The 20,718-nt window shown below is 48.7% G+C and overlaps 1 protein-coding gene and 1 long non-coding RNA gene across 3 annotated transcripts; one reads left to right on the forward strand and one right to left on the reverse strand.

The window, feature by feature from the left end:
- Positions 1–2,475: 2,475 nt before the first annotated feature.
- On the reverse strand, positions 2,476–6,764 carry Mcl1 (MCL1 apoptosis regulator, BCL2 family member). The gene is made up of 3 exons (XM_087897779.1): positions 6,051–6,764; positions 5,525–5,772; positions 2,476–4,822 (listed from the first exon to the last, which is right to left on the reverse strand). Exons 1-3 carry the CDS (start codon positions 6,667–6,669, stop codon positions 4,706–4,708), a joined length of 984 nt encoding a protein of 327 aa, XP_087753905.1. The 5' UTR covers positions 6,670–6,764; the 3' UTR covers positions 2,476–4,705.
- A 7,449-nt stretch (positions 6,765–14,213) lies between these two features.
- On the forward strand, positions 14,214–18,536 carry LOC125396132 (uncharacterized). Of its 2 annotated transcripts, XR_007230722.3 has the most exons (4): positions 14,214–15,107; positions 17,370–17,486; positions 17,746–17,847; positions 18,152–18,536. It is a non-coding gene; the product is annotated as an uncharacterized LOC125396132 (long non-coding RNA). The 2 variants fall into 2 exon arrangements; XR_007230723.3 differs by lacking the exon at positions 17,370–17,486 and having other exon boundaries at positions 14,899–15,107.
- The last annotated feature ends 2,182 nt before the right edge of the window (positions 18,537–20,718 follow it).

Genomic DNA, 20,718 nt, shown 5'->3' on the forward strand with positions numbered 1-20,718 from the left:
ACGAGAGGGCTGGGTGGCTGTCTGCCGGCTTGCCTTGTACTCAGGCCAGATGGGTCTGCACAGCAAGAAGACAAAGAGAACTGAACATTAGTTGTGTCAAACACCAGGCTGGGCTGAGGTGTGTGCCGCCTCTAGTGACTTAGGTCACTCTCTGAGCAAGAGTCCTGGTTGGCTTACAGCCCTCCTAAGTGGCGGGCAGAATTAAGATATGCGCCACCACACCCACTTTTTAATGTTTTCCCAAACAAGCTCTCAGGCAACCTACACCAGCTTCAAAATCCCGTAGCAAAGGCTGACCTTTAACACTGGTCCTCAGGCTGCCATCTCCAGTCTCGGGCATCCTTGTGTGTGGCAGCACCACTGCCTGACCTCAGCCTCCCCTGGTGCCCTACAGGAACTGGCTTCATTCGAGGTTTGAGGGTAAAGGCAACATGCACAGAAGCAGCTTCGTATCATAAGCACCAATGGGGCTCATCATGGTGGCACAGAAGGACAAGGCAGGAGTATCCAAAATTCAATGCAAGCCTAGGTCTTGTATCAAAAATAACTAAAAACAAACACCCCCCCCCAAAGCATCAACAGGAATAGTACTAAGCAAAACTTAACCCAATCAAACTTTGGGGGTCTGTCTCTTTCCAGTGATTTGTTACGTAGCACAGGCTTGCCTTGGACCTGATGCAATCCTGCTGGGATCACAGGTGTACCAAGCAAGATTTAGCATGTTAATCTTACCCTTCCTTGGGTGCTACTGTCTCAACATGCCTCTGTACACAGCTCTGCTTTTTCAGGGTTAGGGATCAAACTCAGAACCTTATGTGTACTAGTCACTAAACCACACTCCCTTTGTGTCTGTGTGAACAGGGCTCAGATCTGGAGCTGAACTTACTAAGGTAACTTGAGTTGTCTAACATGGAACCTGGGAACTGAATTTAGGCCCTCTGTAAGACCAGTTAGTGCTCCCAGTCTCAAAGACACCCCCCCACACACACACACACTATAGCCCCTGTTGGCCTTGAACTTCAGGCAGTACTTATGCCTCAGTCTAAATGATGGGGTTACAGGGGCCAGTAGGCCCAGCACAAAGCAATTTTGCAATAAAAAGTTACTGACAGATGGTGGTGGTGGTGCAGTCTTTTAATCCTACCACTCAGGAGGCAGAGGCAGGTGTTATCTCTGACTTCAAAGGCAGCCTGGTCTAGAATGAGTTCCAGGAAAGCCAGGGCTACACAGTGAAACCACGTGTGTGTGTGTGTGTGTGTGTGGGAGGGGAGGGGGGAATCAAGCAGTAAAAAGTTCCTGTCATCTGGTAACACAGCCCATGGAAGACGGACAGATGTTTAAACAGACAAAACTGAGTAGAAGATACAGGATGCTGTTTGCTTGATTAGTGTTTGTGGCTGAAAACCAGTTATGCAAACCTCAAATTTGCACATTTCCATGGTGATTCGGCTCCCTTTCAAGGCATTTGACAACAAAAGGTAGGACAGTTCTTCAAACTGGCTTAGTCTCACCTCCTTGGAAGGAGGGGCTGGCAGCTACTAAGAACTAAAACCTCAGGTGAATAATCTTGTTCATCTAAAAGCGGGGTGTGTGTGTGTGTGTGTGTGTGTGTGTGTGTGTGTGTGTGTGGAGGGGGTGGAGTCACTGCTTTGTGAACCCTTCCATACTAAAAACAAACGAACACAGAACACAACACCCTATCACCCTGGTGAGAAGGCTCAGTGGGTAGGGGCACTTGCCACCAGGTCTGAGTTTGAGCACCAGGTCTTAGAGCGGAAGAGAACCTTGACTTCTAAGTTGAACTGAATTCATATACAGCTCATGAGGGAAGATTGTTTACATGCACACTGAAACTTAGTAACTCACAAGGTAAGAAAGCTTTTGATCTGTGCATTAACAAGGACTGGAAGGCAGTGCCTGTAGCTGAGCTGGAAAGAGTGCCGTACAGCATGCACCAAATGCTGGGGCCCAGAGTTGCATAACTAAGATCCTGTGCTTGAGAGTGGCTCAGTGAAGAGCGTGCCTACTACACACAAGGTCCTGGGTTTACTCCCAGAACTTGGGGAGCGGGGAAGCACCCTGAGAAGATACACACCCATCCCCTCGGCTAAAGCAGAGGACCAGTGGTGGAGGCAGGAGCAAGAAAAGCTCAGGGTCAACCTGGAACTTAGAGATAAGGACAGTGTGATGCTGAGCAGAGTTTAGCGTTGAAGACTGTCCAGCCTGGCTACTTTGTGGCCATCTTAAAGGAGACCAAAAAGCACTCTCCTCCAACACAGAAAAGTACGAGCCTAGTTTAAGTACAACAAACACAAAACTCCAGATTAGTATTACAGGTACTCTGCTCCTTTGCTATGAGGCAAAACAACTTTAACTTTTGTTTTTAGTTCACTTACAAGCATTTGCTCAGCTGACTTCCCTAAAAAGACTTGCATAATGGGGAAGGAAGGCGATAAGAAAAGACCCACACCTTACTTTGGAGAGAAAAAAAAAAGGTTTATTTTTTTTCCCTTAAGAGAAGAAACAGAAGTTAGGGAAACACATTTTTTACAACCCACATTAACTTGCAGTTGGTCCTAACCCTTTTGGGAACAGGTGTTAAAAATGCTGGTTCTATCAGATTGAAGGTATTCACCCCAGCTAGAATGTCCACGGTTTTCCCTGAGAAGTGTAAGACAAGAGTTTGCTGCGAGCCATCTTTCCAGCAGCCCCTCCCTCCCTCTTCACTCTGGAGGGTGTCTCAACTATGCAGCTAGTCAGCACTTGGACTGGGCCTCTTCTCCCTCAAAATAAACCCCTTTTCTCAACCACTTGGGCTCTCCAAGTCTGCATGGGCCCTGGAACCAGAATAGCCCACTAGGAGCAGACCGGTACAAACACAAACTTCCACAACTGGACACGGGAGCCTGCCTTCTAGTCACCTTAACCTGTAGGGTCAAACTACATAAAGTGCTTTTAATTCCAAGAGATAAACATAAATAAGCAATTTATAACCATTAAGGATAAATACATAGGTACAAACAGCTCCAACAAGATGACCTCTGGCTGGGATGGACAGGCAGGGCACTTCTTCCCCATCGCATTCTTAGTCATCTGATTCACGCCTATTTTTATCTGCAGTCCTGACTAAAGGTCACACTCTGAGACTCAAGCTTTCAAATGACCATAGCTTAAACAAACTCCTCCAGTTTACCAGTTAGCGTTCAGATAACTGAGGCTTAACGAAACCCCCCTTTCTCTAAATTTAAGTGAGCACACTCACTCCAGGAGCACAGGGCAGGCGGAGCTGTGACTTTTGATGCACCCCATACCTGCTCCTGGTGGTCACAGGCCTCAAAGCTAAGTATTACCAGCCTCTAAGGAGACAAAGCTCTGCCGACAGGACGGGAGGGAGATGGGAGATGACTTCAGTTCCTAGTTGGGGGGTGAGGGTGGGGGTTCCAAGGAGGAAATATGGACCCCGATTCTATCTGAAGAGGGACCAGAGGGAGCATCACAAGCCAGGATTTAAGGTTAATTCTATACAACAGTGGGACACCTAGAGAAACCAACACAGAAATTCAAAACAAAGCTTGGCAATCATTAGTAGAAAAGAAATACATACTTGTTTTATTGACAACACCAGGCTTAAACTTGTATTAAACAAGTAAAACCTGTGAATAGCACCATGGTTATGAGTCTAGCCTGCATTCTCAAACCACTTTACAATTTAGTAAGTCACCAGGGGATCAAATGTCTTACATCTACCTGCGATACAAAATCAGACTGGAAAATTAAGCCTGCATAGTTGTGAATCTGATTTGCCCCACTACGGCCAGTGCACGTGCAGCTGGTTCTGTGTATACTCTAGTACTGGTCATGACAAAGTTCTAAAAAGCTGTAAGAAATAGATTTTAACTACAAGTTGCAAATCTTTTCAAAAGGGTATGGAAAAACTAAATCAGAGCCTTCCCTCTTTTATATTCAAAGAAATAGACTTTCTGTAAAAATATATACAATTTTTACAGACAAATACATACATTTTATATGTTGTTTCTCTTAAAAATTGAGGCTTTTCAGTTTTGTAACTAATTAGTGAACCTTAGTCAAGTACTTTTGGCCATTACTAGGCTAATAAACTTCAGAATCATCCAAACCAAGCCAAAGTAGACAGGCCTACACATCCTGAGCACGTGGGCTTTGTCAACAAGCACACCTGGGAGAGCTCGCGGGGCGCACGCGCCTCCCTTCACATTCTCGTACACTCCTGTGGCTTCTAGTCAGTTTCTTACTTGCAGCGTACATCCACTTGCACAGGTGACCGTCATTGTTAGTGCTTCTTGCGACACTACAGGAGAGTGGTGGATTCTGCATATTTATTGAGCTCTATGACTAGCTTGACCACTCCATTCAGGACAAGGAAATCAAGCCTGTCCATCTAACCACTTTTGTCCAATCTACAAGTCCTCCTCCATGGCCTCCCAAAGTCTGCTGAGTGAAAACTTCGCTTCTTTCAGATAGTAACTCTTCAAGAGGGAGCACTTTTCCCATGTATTTATTCTTGTTGGCCACAATCCTGCTTTATTTCTGGCTATGTTGCTAGAGTGGAACTCCTGGATTGTTAAAGCCGGGGCAGCTGCAAGTCCAACTTCATAAATACATTGGTTTTCACAGAAGCAAGTGGTTTGGTGGCTGGAGTTTAGAGACACCTATTGCACTCACAAGGCTATCTTATCAGATATGCCAGACCAGCCCCCACTCCAGCAACACCCGCAAAGGCCAGCAGCACATTTCTGATGCTGCCTTCTAGGTCCTGTACGTGGAAGAACTCCACAAACCCATCCTAGAAAACAAAAAAGAAAAACACATTTTTCAAGTATGGGTTTCTGCCGTTGTGACACTAAATACAGAGAAAGGATGAATTAAAATATCCCCCCGAAACAATGGGAACCAACTATCAAATACTCCCGGGATGCAAAAGAGCTGCGTCTGGAGTTTCCGGTGGTTACCACTCACAAGAGTCAGACTAACTCACAGCTGTACCGCACAATGGGAAGAATTGAGGGCCCCCACTACACGGTAGAAGACAGAAACGCTACCACTCTTCAGAGCCCCCGAAGCATCTCCCCGTGGGTCAGTGTTTCCTAATGAAACACACTTCACAACAGAGCTCTTTGGGTATTAATACGTCTAAGCTGCAGGATATACCCGTCTCCATTGGATTAAAATGAGGGTCCACTAGGAATATAATTTAGTCATCGCAGGGAACCCTTACTTCAAGGTTTCAAATCCACTGCTCTGAAGATTACCCAACTGACTTAAAAGAACCCACAGAATACAAGACCTTCTGGTACAATTCAAGACCGTCATACCACTTTTTCTTTGGACCCCCTCCACTTACAACGTCCAACATTAAGCAACCAGAGGTACAAAGATTAGATCGGGAACCGGGAGCTTTGCAAAAACCTTTACCTGCCTCCGCCTTCACAAAGTCCTGCACCCCATTTCCGCTCCACGGCCCCTTTAAACCGTAAAGCAAACTTACCCAGCCTCTTTGTTTGACAAGCCAGTCCCGTTTTGATCGGACAAGAACATCTGTGATACTTTCTGCTAACGGTTCGATGCAGTTTTCCTGGTTTATGCTCTTCAAATGTTTGGCCACATAGGCACCAAAAGAAATAAGAGTCACAATCCTGCCCCAGTTTGTTACGCCATCTTTGAAAACATGGACCATCACTCGAGAAAAAGATTTGACATCGTCTTCGTTCTTAATGTCCAGTTTCCGAAGCATGCCTGAGAAGGAGAAAAGCACGCAACCTCATGGCCTTCTTTGTCTGCTGCAGCCGGGCACGACCCCTGCCCACCCACAGCGAGGGGACTCGGCTCTGCCGGCTCTGGAGCGCTCAGGCGGACCCCACGCCGACATTGACATCCCACCCTTTCCGGCTTTTGAACCCAACTGCCAGATGGGCGGAAACAATGACTCACGGCCAGAACACGCCGGGTGCGGAGCCAGCTCGCCCGGGCTCTTCCCGCACGGCCCGGCCCGCCCCGCCCCGGGCGCCGCTTACCCTGGAAGGCCGTCTCGTGGTTGCGCTGCACTCCGTCGCCCACGCGCCGCAGGGTCTCCAGCGCCCTCCAGCCCGAGGCGCCCGCCTCGCCCAGCGGCTTCGCGTCCTTGGCGCCGGCCGCTTGCTCCCTCAGGTAGCGCGAGATGATCTCCAGCGACTGGCGGTACAGCTCGTCCTCCTCTTCCTCCTCGGCCGGCGGCGGCGTGGAGGGCAGCGAGCCGTCGGCGGCCGCCTCGCTCCCGCGCTCCCGTAGGGGCAGCACGGCCGGCCGCTTGCCGAGCGCCTCCGGCTCGCAGCCGTCCAGCTCCTCCTCGCCGGGCATGATGGCGGCGGCCGGCGCGGCCAGGTCCTCCGGCGGCACAGCCAGGAGGCCGGGCGCCCGCAGCAGCCGCCTCTCGGCCGACGCGCTGACGTCGGGGTCCTCTGCGCCCACGGGCGGCGGTCGAGCGACCACCCGCGCGCCGGGCAGCAGGGCGGCCTCCCCTCCCCCCTCGCGCCGCGCCTTGGCCTCCTCGGCCGTCAGGCGCGCCCCCGCCGGAGAACCGCCGGCCGCGCCGAGGCTGGCACCGCCGCAGTACAGGTTCAGGCCGATGACCGCGTTTCTCCGCAGGCCAAACATGATCGGACGCGGCAGGAGAAGGGACGAGAGCGGGGAAGGCCGCGACTCCAGACTCGAGGCTGGCGGAAGTCAGGAGTGGGCCAAGCTGAGACCGGCCGCCGCCTTAGGACCGCTCTGACGCAAGCGGGGTCTTACCGTAAAAGGGAAAGGGGCGTGATTTCCGGAGAGCTGCGCCGGACGTGGATCGCGGCTCTTCCGGCCCGGCTGCGCACGCCAGCTACATAACGACACGATGGGCGGCGCGCGCGTTCCTTCCGCCTGTGCGCTTCTGCTCCGAGCCTCTGCTGGTGCCAGGGTTTGATGTCCAGGCTGTCCAGCGTTAGCCTTTTTTGTGCTGCCACGACAGGCTTGCACCATGCACTTTTTAAGTTATTATTATTATTATTAGTGGTTGTGTGCCTCCATGTGGGTGCTGGGAGTCGAACCCGGGTCCCCTGGAAGAGCAGCCAGGGCTCTTAACTGCCCAGGCATCTCTCCAGCCCTTCCCTCTGCACCACACCTAACTCGTAACCATTGATTCGCTTAGAAATAGAGGGAAAAGGAACAGGGAGGATAGAAGATTTGAGTAAATAGGAGCACGCTATTGGAGACCTGCGTCATTTTTCTACTATGTTTCAAAAATGAGGATGCTTCACGGACCACTATTAAAGAGTTATTTATGTGGAGCCTCTGAAACGGTTCAGCTGGTGAAAGACTTGTGCCACTGAAACCCAAACCTGAAGACCTGAATTTGGAAGCAGCGAGCCAGCCTCACAGAGTTCCAATGGCTGCCACAAGAGCCCAGCTCCTCCACAAAGAATGAAGTCTAAAAGCGAATCATTTATGGCGGCTGGACCTGTAGCTCAGTTGGTAGAGTGCCCCTGAGGAGGTAGAGGCAGGACACTCAGAAGATTATACTTGGCTACCTACTGAGCCTGCTCTAAACAGTCACTTATGGCGGCTAAGGGTATAGCTCAGTTGGTAGAGAGCTTGTCTACCCCGTGGAAGTTCTGGGTTGGTCCCCAGCATCTCACAAGAAGGTGGGAATCACTGGGCAGTAGCAGCGCACACCTTTAATCCCAACTCAGGAGACAGAGGCAGGCAGATCTCTGTGAGTTCAAGAGCTAGTTCCAAAACAGCTAGGGCTGTTACACAGAGAAACCCTGTCTTTTTTTTTTGAAGACACCTGATCTACATAGCAAGTTCCAAACCAGCCACAGTTACATAGACCCAGGCTCTAGCAAAACAAAACAAAATTTGCAGGCTGGGAATATGGTTTAATTGCTAGAGCACTTGCCTAACAGAAAATCCTGGGTTCAAAACCCCTGTACAGTGGTGGCACACCTTCCATTTCAGGACTTGGGAGGCACAAAAATTAAGACTGGGGAGATGGGTCGGTTCTGTCCCTGGAACCCACGTGGTGAAAGGCGAGAACCCAACTCCTGAGACCTGTCCGCTGACCTCCACCTATATTCACTGCGTGTGTCAGTGTTAAACCACAGCTTAGTAAGAAGCCAGGGAACCATACGACTGCTTGAAAGCAGGATCTAGAAGCCGTTTTGTAGGATGTGGCAGGGAGTGTGGAGAGAAATGTCACCTCGTGCACAACCAGCACAGTGTGAAGTGTGGGGTGCAGGAGGCATCCTCAACTGAAGTGGTGGAGTTAGAGAAACTCTTTGAGCTAGGTGGTTTTAGGGAAGAGAGTCTTGTCCAGGTTGCATTTGGAAGTCAGAGGCATTAAAGGGGTTGTGAGCCACCAGACTTAGGTGCTGGTGGCTTAACCCCTGAGCTATCTCAACAGCCCCCGTTTTAAAGTTTTTTGAGATAGGGTCACATGTAGCCTAGGCTGGCCTCAAACTTGCTGTGTAGCTGAGGATAGCCTTGAACTAATTAATTCTGCTTCTGCCTCCAAGGCGTGTGCACCACAGCCCAAGTATCGATTTTTACTGTTGTAGGCAGCTGGGACACCTGATACTACCATAGTTCGTGTGTGCGCTAATTCAGTGTCATTGCTATAACTGGGGTTAGGATGAATCGACAGAGGGAGTGGAGGCAAAGGGAAGAAGGAGGACTCGTACTGCAATACAGTAGGCAGATGACACTGCTCTAGATGACTGTAGCAGTGCGCATCGTGAGCCAGCATTCTCAGACAGAGTACTAAATCTAGCCTAAGCTACAGAGAAAGGCCTGTCTCTCAGAAACACAACAAAACAACAAAACAAAAACAAAGGCTGTGCTAGGAGTGGCACCTCACGCCTGTCATCCCTGCACTTGACAGGCAGAGGCAGGAAGATGGGGGTCAAAGGTCATCTTGTTACGTAATGGCTCCAAGGCTTGGCTACCTGAGAGCCTATCTCAAACAAGTTCAAAACAAAACAAAATCCAATCCCAGCATTCTGGAGGTGGAGACAGGAACTCTGAGTTCCAGGCCAACCAGGACTATAGTGAGACTCTGTCTCCAAAAACAAACAAACAGAAAAAAAAAAAATCTATGTTAAAATAACTAACTCCAACTTGGCTTAATATTGAAATTCCTTTTTGCATTGAAGTCAAGAATTCGGGTTAACTGGGAACTCCTTAGGCTGTGTGCGGTCTATGCCTCTGTCCCTAGCGTTACAAGGCTGAAAATACTGCAGTGAATGCTACAGATAGAACTATTCAAGTCCTTTGAGATCAAGTAGAAGATATAGGGAAAAAATCCAAAAGAAAGAGAAGCGACAGGGACTTACAGTGAGAGGTGGAAGTGGAAAAGACACTGGAAGATGGTGCGGGGATCAAAGTGCTTGCCTGCCAGCAGGCTTGAGGATCTGAGTTTGATCCCAGGAACCACTGTGACAATGAGAGAACTGAGTCCTTCGGGTTGTTCTCGGACCATGTCGTACAGCTCCCACAGGAAAGAAACTCTGTGGACTGCAGACATGGGCCACCGTGCCTGCCTTATTTTATTTTATTTTGGTTTTTCAAGACAGGCTTTCCCTGTGTAACAGTTCTGGTTGTCCTGGAACTTGTCCAGGCCAGCCTCGAACTCACAGAGATCCACCTGCCTCTGCCTCTCAAGTGCTGGGATCAAAGGCGTGCGCCACCACCGCCTTGCCACATAGGCGATTTTCCAGCAATGATGGTGATGAGAGAACTCATCAAGCACACCGAGGAAATGGAATTTTTAAAGAGCTAGAACATTCCAGAGCCTTTCTGAGGAGACCTCTGGCAATCCTGCTGACGTCCTGGAAGCAGGGCATGTTACTTCGCTGTTTCTTCCACAGTATCACGCAGAGCAGCATGCAAACACACCAGGCGTGCTGGTCGAGGCGCGAGCCTCCAGATGAAGTGGCTTCCTCGTGTAAATAATGCCCCTATTTATTCAGGGCCCCACCTAACCCAGGAGTCTTGTTTTCAGTTCCCTAGGCCTCAGCCATATTTGACGAGTCCTAACTCCCTAAAACACCTGTCTTTTGAGCAGTTGTATTTTGGAGGACATATTAACCAAAAGGTGCCTTGGCATCCTGTTAAGTAAAATGAATAATCTCGATTCCATGGGAGTCGAACAAAAAGAAAGTAAATAGACACTGCAGGAAAGACTGTGGAATGTGGCCCCGCTGGAAATCTCGGAAAGCTGTCTCCCCAGGGGGAAGAGACTGAGGAGGGGCTGCGAGCAGATGTCCTGCAAGGCCCTGACTGACTAGGAATGCTTAGGTGACACCATACTGACGTCCAAGACAACACAGCGAGCAAGCCCTAGCTTTGTGAACTTCATCCCAGTGGCCGGGGACTCTCTCCTCAGACAGATGTCCGCTCTGGCATAGGTCCTCTAACTTTTGGCACGGTCTTGTGATAGGGCTGGCCCTGCATTCCCTCTGTAGCAAGGATGAATCTATTTCCTGATTCTCTTAGGCAAGCACTCTACCAGCTGAGGTACATTCCCAGACTCTAATTTGTTACCTACGGCTCTGTTGCTCTTTGGCCTTTATTTTGAATTTCCCATACCGTTGGTCTTTTAGAAAGTCTCAGGCATCATTCTGTGTTTCTCCTAGGGATTAGCTTGGAGTTCTTGTTGTCTCTGAAGGAGCATGTGTGTGCATGAGGAGGTTGACCCCAGAGATCTAAACATGCTAGGCAACAGCGCTACTTCTAAGCCTACACCCTCAACCCTTGAACATTTTTGTTTTGTTTTCAGTTAGGATCTGGCTATTGTGTAGCACAGGCTGGCCCTGAATCCTTTGCTTTAGTCTTCCAAGGGTTAGCACTATAGGTTTGTAACCCAAGACCCAAGCTTGGTGGCCCTTGTCTAAACTTTCAGCGCTCAGAAGGCTAGAGCAAGAGGGTCATGGAAAGTTCAAGACCAGCCTGGGCTACATCATGAGTTCTACACCAGCCTGGACACAGAGTGAGAGTGAGATACGGTCTCAGAGAAAAAGCAAAAAGAAAGTTATGTTCCTCCCTTGAAATGGACAAAGGGGCTCAGGACTTCCGGAACTAGCCCTTGACGATTTGTCTTGAAAATCTTAGCTGCTCTTGGTGCTTCCCACTGGAATTCATATCTTTATGTCTTGGTTCTACAGCTGAAACAGACGTTTTAATTTTTAAAGTTTATTACACAAGTCTGAATACATGGAGGCTGTGCAGAGGACAATTTGTGGGTGTTCTACCATGTGGGTGGGTCACAGGGCTCAAGCCCAGGTTGTCAGGCTCGGCAGCAAGCACTTTCACAGGCTAAGCAGCCTCACTGGCTCCCGGTGAGCCCTTTACATGTAAAACATAATCGCCCTCATCAGGCCTAGCTCCTGTGCCTCCCTCTTCCTTCCTCCAGGGTCTGTACGCTTTACAGGCCAAGTCACAGATGTTCATCAAACTAAAGAAGAGAAACTCTTAACCTGCTTCTGGGGTGGAGTTACCTGTCCGCTGGGATCATGAAATACAAGGGCTGGGCTGCGGTGTTCCAGGGAGAACGCTTACTTAGCATCCAGGAAGCCCTGGGTCTGACCTGTAGCGTTCCATAATGAGGTATGGAATCATATGCCTGGAATCCCAGGACTAGAGAGATGGAGACAAGAGGCTCGGAGGCTCCAGGTCATCCAGTTTGTGACCAGCTTGGCCTATGTGGGACCCTGTTAAATGGGAACAAACATCCATACCCTGGGTGCACACCTTTAATCCCAGCACTCAAGAGGCAGAGGCAGGCAGATCTATGAGTTCGAGGCCAGCCTGGTCTATAGGAGCTAGTTCCAGGACAGGTTCCAAAGCTACAGAGAAACCTTGTCTCGAAAAGCAAACAAACAAACAAAAAACAAACCAAAAAAGAGGGGAAAAAAATCTCTGCCCATCCCCTGAAAGAAAGAAAATACAAAAAAAAAAAAAAAAAGATTATGTGTTTGATTTTCTAAAAGCTTCCACAGATGCCACACAAGCCCTGCAGTAGTACAGTAACCGCCTGCTATGCGTGCAGCCGGCCCCTGGAATAGGGTTTGGACAGGTGCAAAAGCCACAACCCAGAAGAACGCTGCTCCCTTCGTGCCCTTCCGTAGGCAGGCGAGAGTGATATGTTTTCAGATGAGGTCACATAGCCCAAACAAGCCCCAAATTCACTGTAGCCCAGGATATCCTTTCAGTAGTGTGCTGTGTATGTAAGGAGTGCACCACTGACTGTGTGTGCGCGTGAGAGAAGGGCACCACTGACTGTGTGTGTGTGTGCGCGCGCGCACACGTGCGAGGAGGGCACCACTGACTGTGAGTGTGCACGAGGAGGGCACCACTGACTGTGAGTGTGCACGAGGAGGGTACCACTGACTGTGAGTGTGCACGAGGAGGGCACCACTGACTGTGAGTGTGCACGAGGAGGGCACCACTGACTGTGAGTGTGCACGAGGAGGGCACCACTAACTGGATGGGGGTCCCACTCTACTCTGTGGGTCCTGGGGGTGAACTCATATCCTGAGGCTCCAGCGAGTGCCTCTGCATGCTGAGAGTTCTTGCTGCCTGGACCTTGAATGTATGATCCTTTCGCCTCTACCTCTGAGGGTTGGGAGTGTAGGGCTAAGTCAACATGTCCAGTTAATTAATGCTTTTGGTTTTTAGCCAAATTTGAAGCAAACTTGATTAATTCCTGGCCAGGATGATGGACATTGGCTAGGTCCATCCGGGATTCCCAGAGAGTGGCTGAGTTCATTAGTCAGAAACTTATAAAGTCAAAACCACCAGTAGGGAAGGCCACATACGCTTGGTTTGAGTCAGGGCCTCACTATATGGAGCCCAGACTTCTTTGATCTGTGGCCTCCAACTCACAGAATCCAGAATCCCCTGTCTCTGCCTCTGGCGTGCTGGCGTTAAAAGTGTGCACTACAACTAGTGGCTAATTAATGCTTTTGTTTGTTTGTTTGTTCTTGTTGGTTTTCAAAACAGGGTTCAGGGTTTCTCTGTTTAACATGTTTAACAGTCCTGGCTGTCCTGGAGCTCACTTTGTAGATCAGGCTGTCTTCAAACTCACAGAGATCCACCTGTCTATGCCTCCCACGTGCTGGGATTAAAGGTGTGTGTTACTATAGCCGGGTCTTTAATGTGTGTGTTGGGGTTGGGGGGGTGGGTTCACTGTGTAGGCTTGGTCGCTCTGAGCCTGCTCTGCAGACAGCCTCTGTGGTGCTTGGGATTAAAGGTGCCACCATAGCTAGCCCAAGGTTTTTTGAGAAAGGGTTTCTACACAGCTCTGGCTGTCCTAGAACTCGCTCTGTAGACCAGGCTGGCCTGGACCTCTCACAGATTCACCTGCCTCTGCCTCCCAAGTACTGGGATTAAAGGCCTGTGCCACTACTCCCAGCTTCCAAATGTTTTTTAATTAGCATGCAAAGTAATGGATTTCATTATTTCCATATATGTATTTCATTATACTTTGTTGTTATTAATTTCCCTCCCCCAGACCCTCAGGAATTCTGTTTAAACTGAGATTCCAAAGGAAAAGAAATGGTTAGATCAGTGCTAGGGAGTTGAGAACCAGCGCAGGGGGCCAGGAATGTAAAGTATAAAAACGTGCATAAAAGCTCAGCGGTGGTGGCGCAGGCCTTTAATCCCAGCACTCGGGATGCAGAGGCAGGTGGATCTTTGTGAGTTCGAGGCCAGCCTGGTCTACAGAGCTAGTTCCAGGACAGGCACCAAGGCTACAGAGAAACCCTGTCTTGAAAAACCAAAAAAAAAAAAAAACCCAAAAGAACAACAAAATATGTGACTAAAAGCCAGCGGTGTTGGGGTCCAGCTTTAATCCCAGCACTCAAGAGGCAGGGCCAGCCTGGTGACTTCCAGGACAGCCAGGGCTACAAGAGAAACCATCTCAAAAAACAAAACAATTACAAAAAACACCCCCAAACAACACAAAACAAAACAAAAAAGTGAGAAGAAAAGGAAAAATAGCAGATCAAGAGGGAGGAAAAAGTAAGTCCAAGCAAAACCCAGAAACTGCTCTTCAGCCTGCTGCATGTTTCAGTGTGTATTTAGACGTCACTATAGCAACCATCTGTTTCCTGTCTTCCTATGACTGCACAGCTTGGGTTGCTTAAGTGTGACCAAGGGCATAAATAAGTACAGGCTAGGGAAAGTAAGTGGTCCCTGAGTCAAGAAGGATGCACAGGAAAATGGTGTGTGCACTCCAGAGGAGCCTGCATCCTTGCTCCCCGTACACCTCACTTTCTTCTGGAGCCTCTCTGCCTCTCTCAGCCCTCAGGCTCCGACCTTTATTAACTGACCTTGCAGGAGTCCTGCGTGGTGGCTGGTGGTGGCTGGTGGCGTACACCTTTAATCCTAGACTTGGGACACAGGGCAAGTGGATCTTTGTGAGTTCGAGGCCAGTCAGGGCTTCACAGTGAGATCCTGTCTCAACTACAACAAAACAAAACAACAAAAATCTTGCTGAGCATGGTAACACATCATCTCAAAAAGAAAGAAAAAAAAATATATATCTCCACATAATCTAATCTAATTAAGGCAGTTTTCTTGGTCTATCCTTACGGCCTCTCATGGTAAGAAAGGTACTTTTTTGTTTTGTTTTTATTTTGAGACACGGTCTCTCTATAAAGCCCTGGCTGTCCTGGAACTCACTCTGTAGACCAGGCTGGCCTCGAACTCACAGAGATCCGCCTGCCTCTGCCTCCCGAGTGCTGGGATTAAAGATGTGCGCCACTACACCCACAGCAAGAAAGGTTTTTTTTCTTTCTTTCTGGTTCTGGGGATCAAAACCAGAACCTCAGGAAGACACTTTTTCATTCTTCGTCTTTTTTTTTTTTTTTTTGAGGAGTGGGGGCGGGTGGCATTTCACGTAGTCTACGCAGCCCTGAACTCTCGGTCATCCTTCCTCTGTGTCCTGAGTGCTGGGATCACAGGCCTGCTTCTGCCTTAGGCAAGCACTGTGTGCTGACCTATGACCTGAGTACCCGGTCCAGAAGGGTCACGGCCCTTATCGTGATCTATAGCCCTCACAGGTAAGGCTACGTTTTGCAAATGTTTTGTGTTATTTTTACCAATTATGTAAACTTTTATCCAGTTGGGGGATCCCCTGCATGAGCAAGAGGAAGGGCAGAAGCTGTGGCTTCCCATTTTCACCCCAGCTGCCACTTTCGAGGCCACCCACTGGGGAAGAGGGGAGACTTCCATCTTCTTTTTTTTTTTTTCCTCTCTCTGTAAGGGTGTTTGTCTGGATGTATGTCTGGAAGTGTGTGTTTTAGTAGCCAGAAAAGGGCATCGTGTCCCGTGGGATTACAGTGGCAGGAGTGAGTTGCTGTGTGGGCCCTGGGGATTAACCCCTGCTCCTCTAGCAGGGGGGTCAGTACAGCCTTGGGAAAGTCCCATGTGATGGTGAGGCGGCCCCTGAGGGTGTGGGAAGAGAGGCAGGCACAGAGATACTCCCTCCCTAGGGGACCCCAGGGGACATTTGGCAATGTTTGATGGCTTTTCTGGTTTTCCCCTTTCTTGAGGCAGGTTCTTGCCCTGTAGCCCTGGCTGGGTTGGTAAGAAGGTAGCCCAGGCTAACCTTGAACGCGGCAATCTTCCTGCCCCTGCCTCTAGAGTACTGAGGTTGCAGGTGTGAGCGGTCACACTCGACCGGTAGTGTTAGTAAACATCCTGACGGGCGCAGGGCAGCCCTCGGAATCAAAGTCACAGTCACGTTGCTCAAAAGACTAACAAATCCCAGCTGGGCTCGGTGAGAGGCGCTCCCTGTGTGGTTTCTTTTCTTTCTCTCCCTTTTTTTTTCTTTTTCCCTGTCTTTTTTTTTTTTTTTTGAGATAGGGTCTCATAATATAACTAAGGCTGAACTTGTGATCCTCCTGCCTCAGCATTTTGAGTAGTGTGTAGTTTACTTCTTTTTAAAAAAATTATTCTTATATATAAATTTTATATATAATTATATATAATATAATAAATAATTTTATATATGTTATTTATTATATATACAATGTTCTGCCTACATGTATGCCTGTGCACTAGAAGAGAGTACCAGATTTCATTATGGGTGGTTGGGAGCCACCATCCATGAGATGGTTGCTGGGAATTGAACTCAGGACCTCTGGAAGAACAGACAGTACTCTTAATCACTGAGCCATCTCCCCAGCCCTGTAGCCTGTAGTTTATTTTCTTTCTTTCTTTCTTTCTTTCTTTCTTTCTTTCTTAGTTTCTTTCTTTCTTTTTTTTTTTTTGGTTTTTCAAGACAGGGTTTCTCTGTGGCTATGGAGCCTCTCCTGGAACTAGCTCTTGTAGACCAGGTTGGTCTTGAACTCACAGAGCTCTGCCTGCCTCTGCCTCCCGAGTGCTGGGATTAAAGGCGTGCGCCACCACCTGGCTTCTGTAGTTTATTTCTAATAACAGTAGACTACGCTGAAGCCTGATCTCACTGTGATCAAGTGAGAGATTCCTGAGTCAGTTCCTACCACGGGCCCACCTTTGCCTTGGATCCGGTAACCTATAGCTGGGGTCCAGTGGTGGACATGTGATTCTAGCACCCAGAAGCTGAGGCAGGAAGACAGCTACAAGGTCAGGGCAAGATTCTGTCTCAAAACACAAACATGAACCAGTCATTCAGGAGCTGGAGAGAGAACTCAGTGGACAAGAGTAAGTACTTCCTGTTCTATCCAGAGGACTTGAGCGTGGTGTGGTGTCTCCCATGCACCTGCGACTCAGGATCATGGGACCCAACACCCCCTCTGGCCCCCAAGGGTACCTGCACTCATGTGCACATATCTCAACACAGACATATACATAAAATTGTAAACACATTTTAAAAAGTCAGCTGCTCTAGGGGAGAGGGTCTAGTTAGGAGAAGTTACGTGACAGAGGCCATGCGACCGCGACAATGGAGTGACTTCTCAACCTTGTTTACATCATCTGTAGTGACGACTCTGATCTCTGATCCCCTACTAGTTCCCAGATTCTCAAAAGCCTGTACTTTTAGATATTCCCTTGTCTTGCTTTTCTGTTTTTGGGCAGGCCTAGAACTCACAATGCAGCTAAACTTCTGAGCTCAGCTGCCCCACCCTGAGTGCTGAGATTATAGTCGAGTGCCAGCACCCCCAGAATACGGTGCAGGCGGCTGACTCTAGACTTTCTGTATGCCAGGAAGGCACTTAACCGACGGAGCCACATCCTCAGCACTCCCCGGCTGTGGCACTGAGCCTGGGGACTCATGTGTCACTGCCAGAAGCTCCACATCTCCTGCCTTGGTCTCCTTGCCCCTCCTGTTCTCTTCTCAGATCTCACTGTGTTGCCCAGGCGGACCGCAAACCGGGCTCGAGTCATCCCCCTGCCTCCAGCTTCTAAGTAGCTGCTGCTACAGGCATGTTCTACCGCACCCATCATGGATTTTTCTTGTAAGTTTGGGTCAATAGAAGAGGAAGTGACTCAGAAATTCAATAGGGGAAGCTGGACAATGACTCAGATTTCCCTAATCATAAAAAGCATTTTGACATGACCCTTAATGTCAAAGCGACACTCATGACAACCGGGTATTGCCAGGACTTTCCTTTACGCGGCTGAGGTAGTGTCCACATGGGGTGGCCTGAGTCACAGTTTGTGACTGCCAAAAACCCCTCCTTCATAGGTCTGTTGACGTTTAAATTCTCTCTCCAGGGTTTCGTGTGGCCCAGACTGGTTTCAGACTTCCTGTAGCCAAGGACAGCTCTGACTTCTTGAGCTTCCTGCTTACACACCTCCCAAGTGCTGGGATTACAGGTGTGTAGCACCACGCCCCATTCTGATGTTATCTGAGTTTGGGCTTTAGTTAAAAACATAAGCAGAGTTCAGAATAACTCAGGGTAAGGTCATCTCCCTCCAGCTTGAAAAATGGAGTACAGCCTCTGGGACTGACCACGGCGGAGGGAGTGAATTGATTCCCCAAGGCCCTTCACACACACACACACACACACACACACACACACACACACTGCATGTGTGTGTACAGCTGTGCACACATGTGCACACACACACAGACACAGACACACAAATGTACCATAAATGTAATACGGTTTTGTTGCAGGGGCTGGATTTGTGGCTCGGCACAGCTCTTCCAGTTCCAGGACCCAGTTCCAGACGGCAGTACCTACACCTCTGAGCAGCCTGACACTGGCCTCTTCTGGCTTCTGCATGCACGTGAATGTGCCCCCTCCCACAAACAAATGCATAAAGCTGAAATGTACTTTTGAAAATAATAATTCATGTTTTCTAGAGATGCACAGGACTGACACTCCCAGTCCTCAGGAGGCTGCGGTGGGAGGACAGAAAGCTTCAGGCCAGCCTGGGCTAATATTGAAATTTTGTTTCAAATACACAAAACAATGCTGATGCTGAGTGTGTGATCCAAGGAGGGAATCCAAGAATGAGCTGAGAAAAATTGATCTATTATATAAATTCTATTCGTCTCAGTCTTCCCCAGCTAAATTTTCTAATAGATTTAATAAGGGTTAGATTTTAATAGACTTAATAAATTTAATAATGATCTAACAGAGGCTGCAGCTCTAGCCAGCCTGGCATGCACAAACCCTATGTTTGTGTCCCAGCACCGAACACACTTGGTACGGTGCACACACATGTAACCCTGGCCCTTGAGAAGCAGAGGCAGGTGGATCAGAAGTTTAAGGTTATCTTTGGCTTCCTAGTGAGTTCTAGGCCAGACAAGAATACATGAGACCCTGCTTCAAAAAAAAAAAAAGTCCATTTTTCTTCTTTTAAAACGATTAGTACAGAGAAACCTGTCTCAAAAAACAAAATAAAAAATAAATAAAATAAAATGATTAGCATAGATTCATTGCACAAAGCAATGATTTCATTATGGGATTTTCATTCATGCATATATTATACATGTACTTTGCATACATCCCCCTCCCCTCTCCTGCTGCCCCCCCAACAGGCCCCTTCTACTGTCACATCAAATGTGTGTGTGGTTTAGATTTCGATTATGGGAGAAAATGTCATATCTATCTTTCTTGACCTGATTTCATTCTCGTCTATGGCTGAATCAACTCCACTATACGCACATACACACCGTTCTCCAGGCACTGTCTGGGCTGTTTCCACCCCTGGCTGCTGTGATCAGTGTGGCAGCACATGGCTGGGCCGGTGTCTGCGGATGTAGCATGGGCTCCTTGGAGTCCACGCTCAGGAGCATGCAGCTAGCCCACACAAACACCCGTTCCTGTGGACGGTTTGTCATCGGTCCACTCATGCTCCCAGGAGAACCCAGCATCTAGTTTGGCTTGGGAGGTGGGTGCTGCGGCCCCACGTCTGACAGCTCGAATCCTTCACCAGAGCTCACTTTCCTCACCGGAGGTTTGCACAGGTCAGTGAACAACATGTGCCATTTGCTTAGAGCCCGGGCCATGTGGACAGCTCCTGCTTGCCAGGTCAGAAACAGTCACTCATGGGCCTTTAGGTGTTTTAAAGACATATTCTTATTAGCATTAGCATGTTCTGGTTTTGGGGGGCAAGTCAACAGCCTTACTCAGCTGGGCCCTTTGCAAACTGCAATACAGACAAGTGTGCCCAGAAGGGCACAATGGTGGCACGGATGTTATGGGGGTAACCTACCACTTTCTGATTGGATTTAAGGCCCCCTTCACAAGAGAAATCTCATGTCTGGTACTGTAAGCATGATCAAGAACCCATGGTTTGGGAGCTTACACGCCCCTGGGGTGAACATACAGCTGTTATTCTGCTAAATGGACATAGCATCAAAGTACCCTTTAGATTCAAGCCTTTATACCCATGGGTTAAGGGCAGCTCCTCGGACCTCCTCATGGTGCATGGTGGTTCCTACACAAACTCAATGTAGTTATCAGTCACAAATGGAACATCTGTATCACACCCTTCCTGAGGCTCAGTGAAGACTGAATGAGTCACAGGACAGAGAGGACCAGAGCAAAGTGATGTCTTACGGATGGGCCCACTGCACCAGTAACTGCATAGCAGCATGTGGTCTCTGTGGGTACCAGGCACGCAAATGGTGCACAGACGTGCAGACAAAACACCCAAGCCCCGCCGGGAGGTGGTAGCACATGCCTTTAATCCCAGCACTTGGGAGGCAGAGGCAGGTGGACCTCTGTGAGTTTGACACCAGCCTATAAAACAATCTCCTGTTCTCGTGGAACAACCTCTACAAGAGCTAGTTTTAGAACAGCTAGGGCTATTACACAGAGAAACCCTGTCTGGAAAAACCCAAACCAAACAAACAAAACACCCAAGTCCATACACTACAATAATATAAAGTAAAATAAGGAGGACACAAAGTAAGGGGGTCAAGGAGGAGTTAGGGGAAGGACTGGGGTGAATATGGCTGAAATACATTGTATGAAATTCTCAAAGAATTAATTTTTTGCAAAAAGAGAGAATGAGCTGGGCAGTGGTGGCGCACGCCTTTAGTCTCAGCACTTGGGAGGCAGAGGCTGGTAGGTCTACATAGGCTAGCTGGTCTACAGATGCCAGCCTAGTCTACAGAGCAAGTTCCAGGACAGTCAGGATTCTGTCTCAAAAAAAAAAAAAGAACAATGGGGGGCCAAGAGAGACAGAGACAGACAGACAGACAGACACACACACAGAGATAGAAAAACT

This window comes from Myodes glareolus, chromosome 17 (assembly GCF_982192425.1).
Source record: "Myodes glareolus chromosome 17, mMyoGla1.1, whole genome shotgun sequence".
NCBI lineage: Eukaryota > Metazoa > Chordata > Mammalia > Rodentia > Cricetidae > Myodes > Myodes glareolus.